General features: G+C 44.1%; 1 protein-coding gene across 13 annotated transcripts in view; it reads left to right on the top strand.

The window, feature by feature from the left end:
- The window catches only part of shot (dystonin-like protein short stop), a 710,700-nt gene that overhangs the window by 240,284 nt on the left and 452,286 nt on the right, over positions 1-18,130 (top strand). For 12 of the 13 annotated variants that reach the window (XM_075874376.1, XM_075874375.1, XM_075874379.1 and 9 more), the window contains 9 exons: positions 1,210-1,545; positions 2,162-2,488; positions 4,059-4,388; positions 5,160-5,324; positions 5,921-6,076; positions 8,336-8,542; positions 9,019-9,305; positions 13,487-13,646; positions 16,346-16,547. In XM_075874376.1, coding sequence (XP_075730491.1) covers positions 1,210-1,545; positions 2,162-2,488; positions 4,059-4,388; positions 5,160-5,324; positions 5,921-6,076; positions 8,336-8,542; positions 9,019-9,305; positions 13,487-13,646; positions 16,346-16,547 — 2,170 coding nt within the window. The remainder of the gene's footprint in view (positions 1-1,209; positions 1,546-2,161; positions 2,489-4,058; positions 4,389-5,159; positions 5,325-5,920; positions 6,077-8,335; positions 8,543-9,018; positions 9,306-13,486; positions 13,647-16,345; positions 16,548-18,130) is intronic. The other variant, XM_075874369.1, reaches the window with a different exon arrangement.

Genomic DNA, 18,130 nt, shown 5'->3' with positions numbered 1-18,130 from the left:
CTGCAACTCTTTTTCAATTAGCCATGGAGCCATTAAGCATGCTTGTTGCCTCACAAATTTACCGTCGCAAAGTTTCTAGAATCTGTCCAGTACAAGCGGAGTTCCAAAAATTTGTCCCACAATGCCATTGCATTTTCTCTTCTCGTCTGGACGAAATAGGTGGAAGGTAAGCAGGGAGGAATGGCTCGGCGAAAGAAAATGCTTCACACGCAGCCCATAACTTTGAGCACCTCTTTTCTTTTTTCTTCGAATGTGCGGGTTTTCAGTGCGATCGCGCACATACTCGTGGACAAGCAGCGGCCCCGGTAACGACGAGCGCACCATGTTCAAATCAGTCAATGTCTGTGACTAGAGCCTTATATTTCTTCTTGGCTGTGACAAGTGATTTCTGAGCTTGTAGTATAATTTGCCGAGGAAAGAAAGCAATTTTTAGCTTTGAAAACTTATTGTGAATTACAGGCTACATTCTGCACTACAATATTCGCCTCACGTGTTCTTAGTAACCTCAACTACCGATCAGCAGCGTTTTCTGATCATGTTCAGTAAGTGTTGCAGGGCCCCTTTAAATTTGAAAGGGGGCTTCATGGCAAAGCAATTTTTTTACAAGTGTTTTCACGGTTTAGCATTTCTACATTGCAGTGAAACCACCTTTACAGGCAGTGACATGCGGAATAATATTTGCTTATTAGTTCATTGCGAATACTTCGAAAATACTCGATAGTTTAAATTCGAATCGAAGCGAATTCCAATACTCAACTATTCATTCAAATATTCAAAGCATTTGAATATTCACATAAGCCTAAAAATGCGGACTGGGCGGTCGAAATAGCATCACCGCAGGGCCAAGGCTCCGTTTCTGGGGGCAAAAGACCAATCGACAAGTTCAGTGATTCATCAAGTTGCAGATGGGCCAGTTTGCATCACTGTAAATACAAGCGAGATTGGTCAGGCACGGTAATTGTTCTCTGTTATGGAAGGTTTGTGTGTCATGCAGCGCTGTAATATGCGGAAAATGTGATCGCAGTGGTCTACTGTAGGAATTCGCGAGTTTGTTTTGGGGGTGTGTAAAAAGATTTTGTAGCCTGTTTATTCACCCTTTAATCAATGTCTGAAATCGAGACATACATTATTATACTAATTGTGCAGCTTAGCAAACTGCCAGGTATGGTCCAATGGCTGATGTGTTCGGCTTTGTCGACCCGGTTGTAGGTGCTGCACGAGATCAAGCAGGAGATGGAACAGACCCGGCCAGAAGTGGACCAGTGCCGCCAGGCAGGTCAGGACCTCATGCAGCTGTGTGGGGAGCCTGACCGACCAGAAGTCAAGCGCCACATCGAAGACCTGGACACGGCCTGGGAGAATGTGACGACCCTGTATGCCAAGCGGGAGCAAAACCTTATTGATGCCCTGGACAAAGCTATGGGCTTTCACGACACTCTTCATAGCTTGCTGGAGTTCTTGGACACAGCTGAGCAGAAGTTTGGCAGCCTCGGACCTGTGGCAGCTGACATTGATGCTGTCAAAGCACAGATTGGACAGCTCAGGGCAAGTGCATTGTCCTTTTTTTTGCCACGGTATTTGTACGAACTAGCAAAATTTTCAATTGGACTTTCGCGGAAGTACTGCTGCTTGCCTTTGCCATGAAATTTCTTAGTTTGTCCATTTAGTAATAGAAGCTAGTTCACAGAATCTGTTTTAAGGGAAGCAAACCCTCGCTACACCAAGCTGCTCATTGCATCTTTTTGCCTGGTGATCCTCACAGCCTTGGTGCAAATAAACTCCATTCAATTCAACATATGAGAGCTTGTCCTGATATTAGCACCCATGAATCAAGCTTTTTTGACATGATCTGTGGCTCAGTGTGGTCATTTTTTAAGATTCACGAAGAGTTTGAAGAGGTATGCTTCACAAGTCCTCATTCGAACCCCTGATCAACTCATTCATTTTTGTTTCGTATGGCAGATACTAGTCCAAGCTCACTTGTGAAAAAAAAAAAAAAGTGCGAAACAGAAGCATAGAGTACGACTACTTGAATCAACACCAGTGCAGCCATGGGAGGAACTCGGTGTCGTGACATCGTAGCCAGACCTACACTTGAAACTCGCTGAGAATTAGACTGTTGAGAAGTGGTGCTCACATTCAGTGGACCATGCCCTTGCAGGACTTCAAGCGGGAGGTGGACCCGCACATGGTGGAGGTGGAGTCACTCAACCGACAAGCCAAAGAACTCTCGGAGCAGACTTCATCCGAGCAGGCACGTGCCTTACGGCAGCCCCTAGACGAGATCAACCGGCGCTGGACCGCTTTGCTCCGAGGCCTGGTGGACAGGCAGCGCGAGCTGGAGAATGCTCTCTTGCGGCTGGGCCAGTTCCAGCATGCATTGGGAGAGCTGCTGGTGTGGATGTCGCGCACTGAGCGTGCACTCGACGAGTGCCGACCGGTGGCCGGTGATGCGCAAGTCATCGAGGTCGAGTTGGCCAAGCACAAGGTGGGCATTTGCTACTGTCGTGTCTCCAATAAGCAAAATTACTTTTAGGCTTCCTTCACTCAATCATGTTATTTGCCTTTCCGTTCGAGAGCTTCTTATTTTCATTGAAATATAAGCTTGCAGTTCCCCAATGCTTACTGCGGTTGAAAAAAAAAAAGAGAGATAAGAAGTATATGCTACTCTATTCTTTAACCAACTCTCCCAAATCACGGTTATGCTTCAGTAGATATTCCTGATTAACTCTTGTGTTTGTGTTCACTCTGCTAAAGCCGTGAGCAGAACACAATACGACATTCGCGTTCACACTTCGCCCTGAAAAGGGCGGAAGTGGCAAAACTCACCACAAAAGTGCTTGATTCACGGCCTTAGTGGTCAGAAAACCACTCGGTGAGCCCAATGCAAAAAAAAAAATCTATTGAAAACTTTTTTTTTCACTCTTTAGTGGAACACCCTTCCACTCCACAGGAATCTGTACTTCTACTGCACTAGCTTATAAACCATGGGATGTGGCAAATTTGAAATGGCGACTGAGGAAACTGCGCTGATTCTCATTGGCTCGGTCGCGAACTACTTGTGCTGCACGACATAGCTCACAGCCTCCACAAAAACACAATCCTTAAGAGCCTGATTCGGAATCAGATAGCTTGAGCTAGAAGAAAATGCAGCAGCATCAAATCGGCATGCTTTAACATAGCTTGCTTTTGTGCGGTTGTGTGAATCTGCTGCGACCACTGCTGACGTGTCTTTATTGAATGAAAAGACGAGGGCGCCGGCCACTAGAGAAAAATTTTATTGATTGACATTTCAGCACCCAGAACGAGAGCCCTGTTTGCAATAATCTGATGTGAACAAGTACCTTCTTAAGTGAGCTTCTGTACCTTGTGTTTGTGTATCTACTGGCACTACTCTAAAACCTTTTTTCTGCTAGCTCTGGCATTTTCGCGCTTTTTGTTTTTTAAGTGTGAATTGTGGAATCTCGTTGTGAGACCCCACAATTCACACGAACAGAGTAGACACGGTCGGAACAAACCAAACAACAACACCCACCATTTATTTAACTACTTTAGAAACAATGATATTGTCAGCCGAATTATTATAACATCAATCCTGATCAACACCCCAAGACATCCTTACAACATCACAAACAAGGTGGTGTCGCTAACGCCTGACTCGCCACGTGGGCCCCCGGCAGACAGCCCGCGGTGCCGTGCACCGGGAACTCACCGCGCGAGACAACCGTTCGTGCCAAACGCCACCAGAGAAAGAGGCTCGCTCAACTCTTTCTCCCGCCACCAAGGCATGCCTGCCCTCAGGGGTCACCGCCGGCGCTACCCTTTTAATAACCATGATGATGATGATAGTGGTGGTCAACTCTCTCGAACACAACGCCACCTATCGCATGATAGTTGCGACCCCTGAATGCAGCTTCTGCGCGAGACACGTGCGTCGCGAGGCGCAAACAACTTTACAAGGGATGTCAGCATCTCCACAGAATGCACCTAAGGGGCAGCAATCCTTCCCAGTATATAAGCTGGTCACAAGGTGGCTTACGAGGTTCATTCTGTTTCAGGTGCTAATGAATGACATTCAAGCACACCAAAGCAGTGTGGACACGCTGAACCGGGCTGGTCATCAGCTGATTGAAGCAGACCGGCACAGCGAGGACGCCAGTGTTACGCAGACCAAGTTGGCCGACCTCAACCGACGATGGAAGGCCTTGCAGGACAAGGCAGCCGAGCGCCAGCAGCAGTTGGAGGCCGCCCTGCGAGAAGCTCAAGCCTTCAACCAAGAGATACAAGACTTGCTGATGTGGCTCGGTGACATTGATGGTCAGCTAGCATCATCCAAGCCTGTTGGTGGGCTACCTGAAACTGCGAGGGAACAGCTCAACCGTTTCATGGTAGGTATAGCCCTTTGCCATTCTGATTTTATTAATCACCCCTGTTGTTTGTTTTCCTTTTCCTGCAATTGTTGCATCTATTAAGAGTATAGTTCGTTCAGTATTTCACTATTTTAGTGGGTTATTACCAATGTGCACTCTCAAATCTGCGTATGTGGACCTGAACCTGTCGCTTCTTACGGGTAACACCATGTGCCAGAGAAGTGGCAGCCACTTTCGCTAGAACTACCTCAGCAGCCCCAACAGTCAGAGCTGTGACACCCCCCCCCCCTCCCCTATTGTACACTTTACAGAGTTGTAATGGCAGTGGGTATCGGGAACCGAGGCAAGTCCTTGACTGAAGGTGGTTATTCACCTCAGATATGTACTGCCAATAGCAACAAATACGCATCAAATTACCACAAAACAATTTAGTGGTGGAGTATTCCACATTACTGGGTGATGTCAAGAGAGGGATAACGGCTCAGCTGTGGCTTTTTCACTCCACTCCTCGGCAGTGAATTGCCCTCAAAAGTGGGATAGGCAGCTGTCATAAGCATGCCAGCAGCATTTGTCTTAAGCATGTTCATCTTTAACTCTTACTGTAATGTAATCATCATTAGATGGCTTACGCCTAATGTCACATTTTCAGCAATTTGGGTAGGCCCTGGTTTGTAAGCTTTTTTTTTTCTTGTCAGTGCTTGAATCACTCTCTTTAGGGCCTTTTGTACATTTGCCAGGACTGGAGAAGTACAGTGATCTCACCTGAGCGGGTGGCTGGGTGTTTTGCAGGAGCTGTACAATGAACTGGACAGCAACAGACACAGGGTGGAGTCTGTGTTGCAGCAAGGCCAGGAGTACACGCGTGCAGCCGAGGGCTCAACGGGTCTGCAGCACAGTCTGCGCACACTCAAACAACGATGGGACAATGTTCTCAACCGAGCCAATGACCGCAAGGTGGGTGCAGTCTGTCAGCCATCAAGTTGCTACTACTGTGGACCTACCTTAAACCAGCCTTAGACCAACTTTAGACCTGTGTTTAACCAACTGGAGTCCATCCATTGTGTACCACAGTTAGCACGAATACATGATGGACAAGATGAATAAAAATGTGGATAAGAAATTCGACCATCATATTTCAAAGCATTTCTACCTACCTCAGACCAATCTTAGACCAACCTTAGACCATTGTTTTACCTTAAGATAACCTTAGACCAGTGTTTAACCAACTGGAGTCCATAATTGGTAGACCAATTTGCTGAAGTATCTAATGAACACGATAAGATGATTATAAAAAGATGGATAAGAAATCAGGCTAGCATATCCCAAAGCGTTCTTAATTTTTCTTGCTGCTGTTGTTGTGGCACTGTAGTGTTTTTTTCATGTTGATTTTAGTTACTGAAAAGTTTGTTGAATCATACTATGCATATTCAAATAATTAGCCAACAGTTACAAACTGGTTCACTAACAGCTACAATATGTGTCAAGTCAATGTATTTAGTGAATAGTGTTAAAAGTTGCAGTTTACACGTCGTATGACTCACTTCTTGCAGATCAAGTTGGAGATTGCACTCAAGGAGGCTACAGAATTCCACGAATCGCTTCAGGAGTTTGTGGAATGGCTCACTCATGCAGAGAAGTCTTTGGCAAGCCTACGGCCTGTGAGCCGAGTCTTGGAGAATGTGCTAAGCCAGATCGAAGAGCATAAGGCAAGTGCTGTAAACACATATGCGAAACACTTTTCTTTTTGTTCTAATTTAGTAGGCTTGACCATTCACATGTGCTCTATTGGATGCATCTTGATTTGCTTGTCTTTTGTATGCTATCTGGTAGTCTTGGTCACATAGAATAACAAATATTAAACCTGCCATTCATTGGCTTACCATAAAAAAAATGTTTCTTGCATGCCCCCATGTCAGCCCAGTTAGTGCATGTGAAAATGAGTTGTTTGTTGATGCAACATAAGCATTTGAAGTGACTTTGAGAGATAGTGCTTATATAGAAGGAGGATAGAGGAAATGGAATTAGCTCGCCACATTTATGTTCTTTATCATAGCAAGACCTGCTTACTGTAAATTTTATATCTTTGAGAAAATTTTGTGTTGGCTAATTGACTTGAGCTGCAGCATAACTGGCATTTGCAATGTCGAGATACCTTGTGCTGCACTTGTAAACCCTTTTCAGTCGCAATGTGCACGAATGGAGATGCCAATTTCAAAAGCACGTCACGCACCGCGCGTTTCATCAAATAGCTTGAGACTTAGTGTGCACATTCGTGCAGGCCTCCTGAGTGGACAACTGGTGATCATTTAACTTCATTTTGCTGCGTATTGCTGCAGAGGATCACATTGATGCATGCATTACCATGTTCGATGATTGTTCGATGTGACGCATTCCTGGGCCAATGTAAAAAGTTTTTTTTTTCGCTCAAAAACAAATATTGTCGACTCTCGTTAATTCAAGCTCGAAGGGACCTCTGAATCTGGTTTTAATTATCAAGAAGTTTAAATTATTCAAAGTTCTCAGATATATGAATCTAGGCTTGGTGACACCACATATTATGATTAATAATCGATGTTATCACATTTAAAATTTTTAAAAGTGTTTTTAAACCCTAACTGCACTCAAAAAAAACTCCAGGCTTGCGTGGGAGGTGCAGCACTGTCACAGCCAAAACTAAAAGAGCGGCCTTTCAGAGCCTTTTAACACTCTTTGGGTAGCTGCTACAAGCTCACTTGCAAGGAATCCACTACACCTTAAATATTGGCAACTTTTGTGTAGTAGGCAGGCATTCTTGTTCACTTTCTCTTGTGGCTCATACCCTCTGTGGGAGATTGGCCAGGCATTTGCTATCCCATCCTTCGTCATTCTTCGGAGAAGCGTGGTACCTGCTATACACTTGCAAGAAATATTTGTGCAATTTTTGGATGCTGTGGCTGACGACGATGAAGAATTGTGCCTGAAGCTTTTGTAATGGGTTGGAACATTCGATGACCCACTCGTTACGCAATTCGCCTTCTGTGATGCCTGGTTGTTCCTTTGCTGTTCGCTTTGCTGTTCCTTTGCTGAACGCTTTATATCAATGCAATTCTTTCCCATCATCAAGCCTGGCTAAGGCTCGTCTTCAAAGGAGGTCCGAGCGGCGGCATGGTTCAGTGGTAAAGTAGTGCGCTGGCACGCGGGGGACTCGGGTTCGAATCCCATTGTGTCCGTTGTGTTTTTTATTTACCAAGTTTTTTTTTATTCAGTGCAATAGTAGTTACAGACACCGGTGGTGGACAACTACAGCGCACGTGACCCTTGTAATCTCATAACAGCTTTCACTCTAAAAGCAGAGGTGTAAGACCTTTTGAAGAAATAGTGAATTTCCAACTGCTTGTTTGCTATATGTGCCTTCAACACAAACCTCTCTATACGAGTTGAGAAGCATCACGGTTTACTGTGTGTGTGCTTCACTTAAAACATTTGTTTACTAGCAAAGCCTAAGCATGCAAATTTTCAAATAGTAGTGGGAAAGCAGCAGATATTTTTTGGCATAGAACTGCAAAAAGTATGAATTAGCCAAATTATGTGTTTGAATTAAGAGGCTTTTAAATGCATTGAAAGTATAAAAGGCCAACCAAAAAATTGAATTTTGTTTGAAATAACTGAAAGTATGGATTATCGAGAGTCTACAACTAAAAAACAAATTGTGCATGTGTTTCGGGCCTATTAGTGGATTCTTTTTATGCAAGTACTAAATCGGAGTGGTGGCATAATAATGAGATAATTAGTTACACACTCATTAGCTTTGTTTATCAAAACTCACACTGAACAACGCTTTCCTTCATTTTCTTACTTAAAATGTCATACTGAGTGCCTTGGAATTATGTTACGCGAATTTGACCCATTTCTGACGCCGCATCATGATTCATGACTGAAGGGGATAAGGATGGTTTGCTGAATAGCTGTGTTAATGTCCCATGCAGAGCTTCCAGAAAGATGTGGGCGCCCATCGGGAAACGATGCTGCAACTGGACAAGAAGGGCACGCACCTCAAATACTTCAGCCAGAAGCAAGACGTGATTCTCATCAAGAACCTGCTCATCTCGGTGCAACATCGCTGGGAGCGCGTTGTCTCCAAGGCAGCAGAACGCACTCGTGCTCTGGATCACGGATACAAAGAGGCCAAAGAGGTGTGTGCTCTCGTATGAACACTGAATCATGTAGTACTAAGCTTTGAAAAATCTTGGGGGCTGTAATGGCTCACTCAGTTCAGCCTGGTTATCCACTCTTTCTGTGATATTTAGGGCTGCCAGCTGGTGTATCATGTAGGGCCAGATTTTCTATTTGTAAGAAGGAAAAAAATTGTTTGCGGAGTTTATTATTTATTTTGATGCATAAAATTTAATACAAGTGAACTGAAGAGATGCATGCACACACTTTCGTAAAAAAAAAAAAAAGAAATACAGATGTTGCACCTGCAGATGGCTTAGTCAAAGCATTGTTTCAAACAAACATTTACCTGGTGCATCTTGTTGTTTCTACGTCTTTCGGTGTTCATCAAATCGGCAAAAGTAAACCTTCCTCAACTATGGAACACACCATCTGTATGTCTTTTCTCTTTCCGTGCTACTGCATCCAAGCATTGATGTTTTTGGCTTTGTCGCAGTTCCACGACGCGTGGACTGAACTGGACCGATGGTTGACAGAGGCAGACCAGAGCCTTGACGAGCAGCCACCGGCAGGCAATGACCCCGAGAAAATTCGGCGCCTGCTAGCGCGCCACCGAGAGTTCCAACGCACCCTGGGGGCCAAGCAGCCGGCGTACGATGCCTGCTTGCGCCAGGGGCGGCTCTTGCGCGAGCGCTGCCCCAAGGCTGATCAGCCAGTCCTGCAGCGCATGAGCGACGAGCTTAAGGCCAAGTGGAATGCCCTGTGCAACAAGTCGGTTGACAGGTATGCATGCATGCGGCGGGTTTCACCTATGCGACTGTCCAAAAACCAGTGGCATAGCTTAGTGAGAAAGTCGCTAAATTTAGTGCCTTTTCAGTCGAGCTAGGGACAATTCTATCTCCTTGAAGCCCTAGCGACCTCTTTTAGGGACTTTCAAACTTTGAGGCGGGGCATGCTGGGTGTGTGCCCCGCTGATCAGGCGAGCGCAGTCAAACGGGCTGCAATACGAAGTCCCTTGTTCTAAGGACTTCCCCAGAATACCATTCACGAACACTCAAACCTATTGGCTGGTCACTGGAACTGCTAGAGAATTTGCCCCCCTCTATCTCTCCATCTCTACCACCGTGAGAATGCACGCTGACGTCACGGCATGGACAACTTTGTTGCTGGAGGCGTGTGAAGGCCTGTTGGGCCTATTATGCCAACTGTTCTCCTTCTCTGCGTCCACGCTGCAACGCACGGTCAGTTGATTTTTGGAAGTTTAGATTTTGCCATTCGTCCGTCGCGTTTTTACTGGTCCCTTGCAAAGGGCTACAGTTGCTATATATATGGAAAAATTCAAGCTCGCTGTTATGAAGTTTGTTGAAGAAAATGGGAGTCATGCCACTGCCAAGCACTTCAGCGTGAAGATGTTACAATGTGTGACGATTGGCGCGATCGGTACGGGAGAAAGCAGAAGAGTGCGTGCTTGTTAATACAGGTTTCCTGCCACTGAAGAAGGTTTTTTTTTTTTTTTTTTTTTCAATTATGTGCAAACGCTGTGGTTTTCCGGTATTACCGTGTCATAGGACCTAGTTTCTTTCAGCATTGTCGAGAGAAGCTTCGAGAAAAGGGGGGCATTCGAATGCACTCGACAAAACTTAGAACGATGCGCTTTGAGAGGATGGTGTCAGCAGTCGCGCCAATGATTCTCAATCGGATTTCTCAATCAGTGATTCCGACTAGACCGCACGTCACCGGATCTGACTGGTTAAAGTACGTGCAAATTTTGTTAAACAAGTATACTTAATTTGTGCTCCAGTTTATTTTATTTTCTTCAATGCATATACGGCACGTGCACATTATTTCGTGTGCATTTGCAAAATCTCTACATAATTCGTGCACCCCCTTCTCGGAGCCCCAAAATCGCGAAAAAAAGTTGCAGAATATGTGAGTAAATACAGTATTTTTCATCTACGTGCCTTCTTTTGCAAGACAATCATCAAACCAAGAGGCCTTTTTCATGGTAGGGACACTGAAAAGGAGAACGATTTTTCATGTATTAGTAAAGTACAATTTCACAACATTGAAAACACCACTCTTACTCAGACACGACGCTTGGTGAGCGAGAAAAGACTAGAAAAAAAAAAAACGCTGGAGATGCCACCTCGAGATTCCTGTGCCAAACACCATGACGTCAGAGTCTATTGCGTCCTACGTAGCTACTAACCTATAAAAATGAAACACCTTGTCATACATAGGTGCCATAGACCTAGCATACGAAGTTTCGGAAAATTTCATCTAGCCAATGTCACGAAAATATGGAAAATACGTATCAAAATTTTCGATGTCATGCTCGTATATTTCTGTGCAAAATTTAAAAATGGCGCTTCATATTTGAGTTTGTCATGCTTGTTAGGCCTCACTCGCTAGTTTCCGCAACTTCGTACGTCCTAGCACAACACCATCCGCTCACACACTCACCACACAGGTCAGATGTCCGCTCGTCCAGGGGATGCCGCGTACCCTCCCATCAATACCGATGGATGTCCTCCCAAGTTTCCTTGCTAATAATGAGCTTATGATAGTGAAGCATGTAGCATTAAAGTTCTCGGAGTACAGTTTGTCAATCTAAATCAAGTCATTGTTTCTCTTTAGTGTCTCTTTAAGGAGTGCGACTGCCCTTCTTCTAATACAGAATTGCTGCAGGCCATATGCTTCACTGCATGGGAATTACTGTATTTACTCGCGTAATGAACGCACTCGGATAATAAACGCACCCCCAACTTCAGTAATCAATTTTTGATTTTTTTTTTTTTTTTCCCACGTAATAAACGCACCCCCTACATTCATTTGCGGTGGTCCTGCTAACTGACACCTGGCGCCTCCTCATCCGTTGGATCTTTTTCGCTTTTTATTACTTTGCATACACCCCTAAACCGCCTCAACTCGCTCCCCCCCCCCCCCCCCCCCTCGCCTGTTGGCACACTTTTCTTTCTATCTGTAATAAACGCACCCCCTACATTCATTCGCTGCAGTCCCGCTGACTGACACCTGGCGCCTCCTCATCCTTTGGATTTCTTCCATTATTTATTACTTTGCCGACCCCCCATCAACCACCTTGTCTCGCTCCCTCCCCCCTTTGCCTGTTGCTGCGTGCCTATTGCTTTTCTTTCTATCTGTGCCCCCCCCCCCCCCCCCCCCCCACAGGTCCCTGGTCTTATCTGTGAGTTACAGTGAGGTTCACCAGGCTGCAAGTGTAGAGACATCCCAGCTGATAAGCACACAGCCAGCAGAAGGTCACCAAACTGCCCACGCAAACCGACTTCCCGCTACCCCTCCCCTCCTTTCTTTTTTAGCCTACTTTCTTTAACTGGCCTCTCATTCCCCATTCCCGTGAGTGTAGGTATCAGTTGAGGTGTCCACACATGAGAGACAGTTATTGTGCACTGCACACTTCTTTTTCTTACCTTTCCACCTTCTTTTAAAGAATCACACACAAACAAACAAAAAAAAAGCCCAACCACGTGCACGCGATTTTCGAGCAATGACGGCAGGATTTGCTGTCGTGAAAAGTCATTCGTCGCTATCAAGTCGCAGGTTTCTGAAAAACCAGAAAAAATCACTTGTCATCCAGGGAAGATCGTGACGATTTCCGCAACATGGTGGCACCCCTGGTTAATTCTTGCTTCGCTTGTGTAGAGGCACTATGCGTAGAGGCACTTCTCATGTAGAATGAGGTGGCGGCCATATTTTGTCGTTAATCTTGTTATTGACAGTTGGTTTTGATGCTTTTGGGGTAGCTTGCTGCAATGTTGGTTACTTGCTACCACGACATCGTCCAACTTGCTACAATATTAATGATGTCGTCACAGTCGCATGCTAGCTAGGTTGCCAAAGTGCGTCCTAGTGTCGTAGCACAAGCTTTTGGGTGCCCCTCGAGATCACAGCAGATACCACTGTTGCGGTTAAACGATTGCGAGAAAAGATAGCCGCAAAATATTTTTGTGGCTTGCGTGGGTGGCCTGGGGACAGCTTCCAGAATATAGCGCCATCAACCACCAAAGTGCAACAAAGAAGCTGTTTCCAAACAGTGTATTCGTATGTGAATTGCGAGAGGCTAAGCGACCAAACTTTTTTTTGTATTAGTGCACTTTTTGTTCTTCCCGAAAAGTTTTCATAAAATTTACCCCGAGTAATAAACGCAACCCTCAACTTTGCTCCGATTTTTCTAGAAAGAAAGTCCGGCCAATATGCGAGTAAATATGATAGTTCTTTTTCCAACATGATTATTCCCCATATTATGCAGTGGTGCTATGGTGAAGTTGAAAGCAAATTTATCATTATGAAATGAAAATTCCTGCTTCATGCACTATCCATACTTTCAAACATGTACCTTGCTTTTTATTTATGAGTTGCAGTAGCTACCAGATTCAATGCCCTGTTTGGTAGAATTTTCCAAAATTGTGCCGTTTCATTGGCACGGACATTTTCAGTGATGTGAGAAGTGATTGGGGACTTGTTTAGAGAAAACACCCTTGGAAGGTGCAGCGCAGCATTTTGTGTATCAATTTGTTGTTAAATGGGAGTTTGATGTACTTATACTATGGTGCTGTCTTCTTGCATGGGACTTTCACTGGCATGTCGCGACTATTCACTTTTAAGAGTAATTATTGAAGCCTCCAGTTTCATATCTCCAAAATGGGTGTAATCGCAGTGCCCTTTCAAAAGTTTGGCGATTTAGAGTGCCTAGAATGGTATGTCATTAGTGTGAAGGAGTAGGAAACAAGACTGACTGAATGAAATGTGGCCAAATTTCGGGAACTATCAGATCATCAACAAAGCTTAAACATGATCTTTCGCTCTCTGGGCAGAATGGCAAGGTCTTGTCACAAACAGTGAACTTGAAGGTTTTTAATACATATACACAAATCCTCGTAGTGGTTGTGGTTCCCTATTTCATTGCCGGTGTCTGTGCTTTGTAGGCAACGCAAGTTGGAGGAAGCGCTTCTCTTCTCGGGCCAGTTCAAGGATGCAGTGCAGGCACTCATCGACTGGCTGGACCGCGCCCTGACCTCCCTGCAAGCAGACCAGCTTCTGCACGGAGACCTCGACACGGTCAACAACCTCGTCGAACAGCACCGAGTATGTGTGCCCCCTTTTGTTCGCCTCTTGTAACATAGACTACTGGGATGGCAAACTCTTAACCAACACTGCTATATGCAGTCAGATGTCATTATAATGATGTTGCACTTTGAAATGGCTTCATTATATCTAGAAATGAGTTATAACCACATATTTGCAGTACTATTTTTGGCTATAGACAATTAATAATTTGTTATATCCAGAAATTCATTATATCGAGGTAACACTGTATCTGCTAGTGAAATTCACTTTACAAGAGCTACTCATGTAGCAAGCTCCTGCGTGAGCTTTCTTTGCCCCTTATCGTTAACTTTCACTCAGAATCTAGGGTGATGGTAGTCATTGTGTATCCTACAGTGCAATGAAATCAGACGTGCAATAAATGCGAAATTTTTCAGACATAACTGATGATTGGAACATTTTCATGTGACTGCACTATGCTATTTCAGAGCCTGAAACTCTTTGGAATTTGACACTTTGCACTTTTGTATTAACCATTTTTGTATAATCTTGGGGCCTTGACAACTCGAAGTAGTTCTCTCCTGCATCAGTCTATTTACTACCTTAGTAATTTCCAAAAACTAGCCCAGTGCCTCCAGTGCACGGTAGCAAACAGGATGCGTGTCTGATTGACCTCCCTAGCTTTAATTTCTTCCCTTCCCCTTTTAAAAGCTAGCTTCGCCACAATGCAAAGATGTGGTATGGTAAAACATGCACACAAAGTTGCACGGAAACATATACAGAATCGTAGAAGCTATTGTAATGGGACAAAGTATGTGCTCTCTAATTGTACACACATGCACCCGCTGTCTACCTTTAGTAAAACATCATTAATACGTAACCATTTTGAATGAACTAATCTTCAAAATGTGACAATGAAAATGTTGAATGGTTGAATGGTATGTCAACCGTTTTGTGTGTTCTGCAATTGCACTTTGTGGCATAAATGTTAACTGTGCACCTTGGCTTATGGTAGAGTCAGTGTAGCAAATTTTATGCATAGTTTATAGAAGCATTCTCAGCTACTTTACATGTGCAAAAGTGGCTACTGCACAAGTTCCGAGACACCTGATCAAGTGTGCTGGCGGAATTGTGGCGATTTGGATGCTTCAGCAAAATAAAGCAAAAGTGTGTTTGTTTTTTCAGACTGACCAATTTTTCTGGACAATTTTGCATACTTTTGGGAGTTTAAAAAATTGGGTGCAGACTGTGTGCATATATAAATAATATTGTCACGCGCTAACCCTAAATCGCCCACAACACACCGCTACGTCTTGCCACTCATCCCAACCAGGCCAAACTTTCCTCTTTCCACACACGCAACCCCCCCCCCCCCCCCCCCCAACTCCCAGTTCCAATGATAATGATGATGCCGTCACGTAACGCCCTCTCTCGGCCACCCTCACAATATATATATATTTATCACCCTTCAGTTTAGTGCATTGCTGTCTCATTTTTCTTTTGCTTTTGTGCCTTTTTCTTTATCGTTAGTACAAACAAACCATTTTGTGTGTTGTTGAATTATACTTAACAAAAACAGGCTGAGTTCTTAAAGACAATTGTTTTTCGTGGGATACTTCAACTAAAAAATTTTGGTCTATCTGTTCGTCTGTCGACTTGTCTGTCAGGCAATCGAAACGGTTCAAGTTCAACCACTTCCTCACCGCTCGCCTATCTTGATCTGGTTTCTGCGTTTATACTTGGGCACATAGTCGATTGAAAAGCAAATTTTGTGCATATGTGAGGCACGATATCAACACTTCAATATTTTGTGGTGTTTTTTTGTACTAGAAAAGGCATACGTAAGTAATTCTAAGGACTGTAGCGTTTATCATGCTGTGATGACAATGTGACGCTATGTACAAAAAGGCAGCTGTTTCTTACGCTTTGCTAAGACGATACAGTGCTGCCAACTACCCTTCGCCTTGCATCATACAAATTATGGCCTCGGAGAACGCACTTGCTATATTGGAGGCCATCCTTCCGTTTTCCAAGATTACTGCCAGATGGTGCTCCTGTCTAATGCAGCACCTCCAGAATCCCATTCACCGATTTTCTCGCACAGAACATCAAAGGAATGCTTTATTGACTCTCTCCAGACTTCAAATGTCGTAACGACATTTGCAGTGCCACAATCAGAAATGGGACTAATTCTTTTAGGGGCGAAGCTCCTTAGGGCGTGGGCTGTGCGTCCCCTGTATGTAGCCACCTCTAGTTTAGTTCTTGCAGTGTTCACTAGATGGCGGTACCGTCTCCTGTATGTAGCCACCTCTAGTTTAGTTCTTGCAGTGTTCACTAGATGGCGGTACCGTTTCCTGTATGTAGCCACCTCTCGTTTAGTTCTTGTAGTGTTTACTAGATGGTGGTACTTGTAGCTGATGATGAAAAGATGCAAGATGTTATAAACTAGAAAGCGGTACTTGTAGTTGATGAAAGACGCGAGATCTTATAAAATAGGAATGATGTCACATATGGCGCGTGTCATTGGTTGAAGGCAATCGTTCGATTTAGTGCGGCGACGTACGCTAGGGGGAGCGATGTAATAAAATCGAGTGGGTGAAATGTACAGAGGATTCATGGTTTACCAGGTTTACTTCCGGAGCTTCGCCCACTCATCATCATTCACTTCGTGGATATGGCGGCTTTTTTCTTTTTCTCTCTCCTTATTCCTATCTTAATGCTCTTCTGTTGCTGCGTAGAGTTTCCAGACGGAGCTGAAGAGCCGCTCGGCCAACCTGGAGTCGGTGCAGCGCACAGCCAGTGAGCTGCTCAAGACGGCTAGTGCCGACGATGCGGCCAGCATCCGCAGCCAGATGTCATCGCTCGAGTCGAAGTGGGAAGCTGTCTCCAAGCTCTCGGACACCAAGCAGCGAAAGCTTGAAGAGGCTCTGCGACAGGCAAGTTGCGCAAGGCACCCTCTCATTTCGCCTGCCTGCAAAGGGATCGGAACACTTGTTTATAACTCTCAAGTGCCTTTCCAATGATAAACACTAGTCTTGTCTGAAGATTTGAGCACTTAATATTTGAATGAATATAATGAACGTATTTGAATTCATCTAAATTAAAATTTTAGTCATTGAGTATTTCAAAGTATTCGAAATGAACTAATAGGTAAATAATATCTGAAAATGAAAGCACGGTGCAGAAAAACCGGACACAAAAGGCAAGAAGACTAAACAAGCACCAGTTTCGTCTTCTTGTTTCTTGTGTGTCGTCTTTTTGCGCTCTGCTTTCATTTTCAGACAATGCGCCCAGCAATGCATTCTACAGTCAGATCTAGTTGTAGTGAACTTCAGTATAATAAATTTTTTTTTTCAGTCTCCCTCCGAATGTCTATTGGTTTAATGTAAAAATATTTCACTTCTGTGAATTTCAGAATACCGATTGTTTCTGAATAACGTATGGAATTTCATCCCTCATATATCTCCACGACGCTTCATAATAACGAATAGCGATTTTAAGAAGTTACTTCTGGTTGTAAAAACAATGCCCGGCTCCATACGTGCCACATCATGATCATCAAAACATCTGCGTATTTCTCTAGTTGCCCACCCTATTCAAATGTGCAACATCTCTATTGCCATCATCATCGCCTGGTACTTGTTTTTTGCGTCGGGCAGCTTGGCTTTAGCACTTGTTACATGACATTTTTCTAGTTCTAGCCTTTTAATCGGTGGTTGAACGTTCAAGATGAGCTCTGGAAGCAGTACGAAAGGAATGCTGCAACAGTGAAAAATGCAACACAAGGGGCCTATAGAATGAAGTCGTCGATGATTACCCGCGCTTGCTTCACTAATGCTCGAACATTACGCACTGTACGATGATGAAGCACGCACATGAGCTTAGCCGACGACTGATACCATAAAAATGATTGCTTGCATCCTAAGCATTGTAAGCTGTCTAAATGCTAAACAACATAAAACTTCTTCGCTGCGCATTAACTAGCAGGGCAGCTTAGGCTGTGCGCGCAGAAACCTCGAAAAAAGTAACTCGACTCGTTGGTATCAGTTTCAAGACTAGTTTTTAATGAAGGCGACTTACAAATATTTGTACCCAACCTGCATATAATGAAATCCTCTTTATAATGAATATTTCCAAGAAGTTATAAATTTTGTTATATCCAGGTTTAACTGTATTGGTATTTAACACTGATGCTTCGAACTGCGCAAAAAGGATGTGCTCGCTGAAGAGTTCGACTTTCAGTCGTCCAACTCACCACTTCAGGATAAATTGCCCCTTCCTCAAATAGACATGAACAGGTTCCATAATATTTTGTTTGTCTTTTTGTGCCTATGCGACCAAAATGTGAAATTGTGTGTTTATTTTGTTCACTAAAAAGAAAAAGAACTAAGCTTTTATTTTGCCTATGCATGTACAGTGAATTACGCGATATTTTTGCAAAATGCCTGCTGCTCTTGAATGGTTCTTGGGCTCTCTCAAGATGTCTCCAACATCTTTTCGCCTAAGGACCTCCGACTTGATGT

This window comes from Rhipicephalus microplus, chromosome 9 (genome assembly GCF_043290135.1).
Source record: "Rhipicephalus microplus isolate Deutch F79 chromosome 9, USDA_Rmic, whole genome shotgun sequence".
NCBI lineage: Eukaryota > Metazoa > Arthropoda > Arachnida > Ixodida > Ixodidae > Rhipicephalus > Rhipicephalus microplus.
This window is presented reverse-complemented; position numbering and strand designations above follow the sequence as displayed.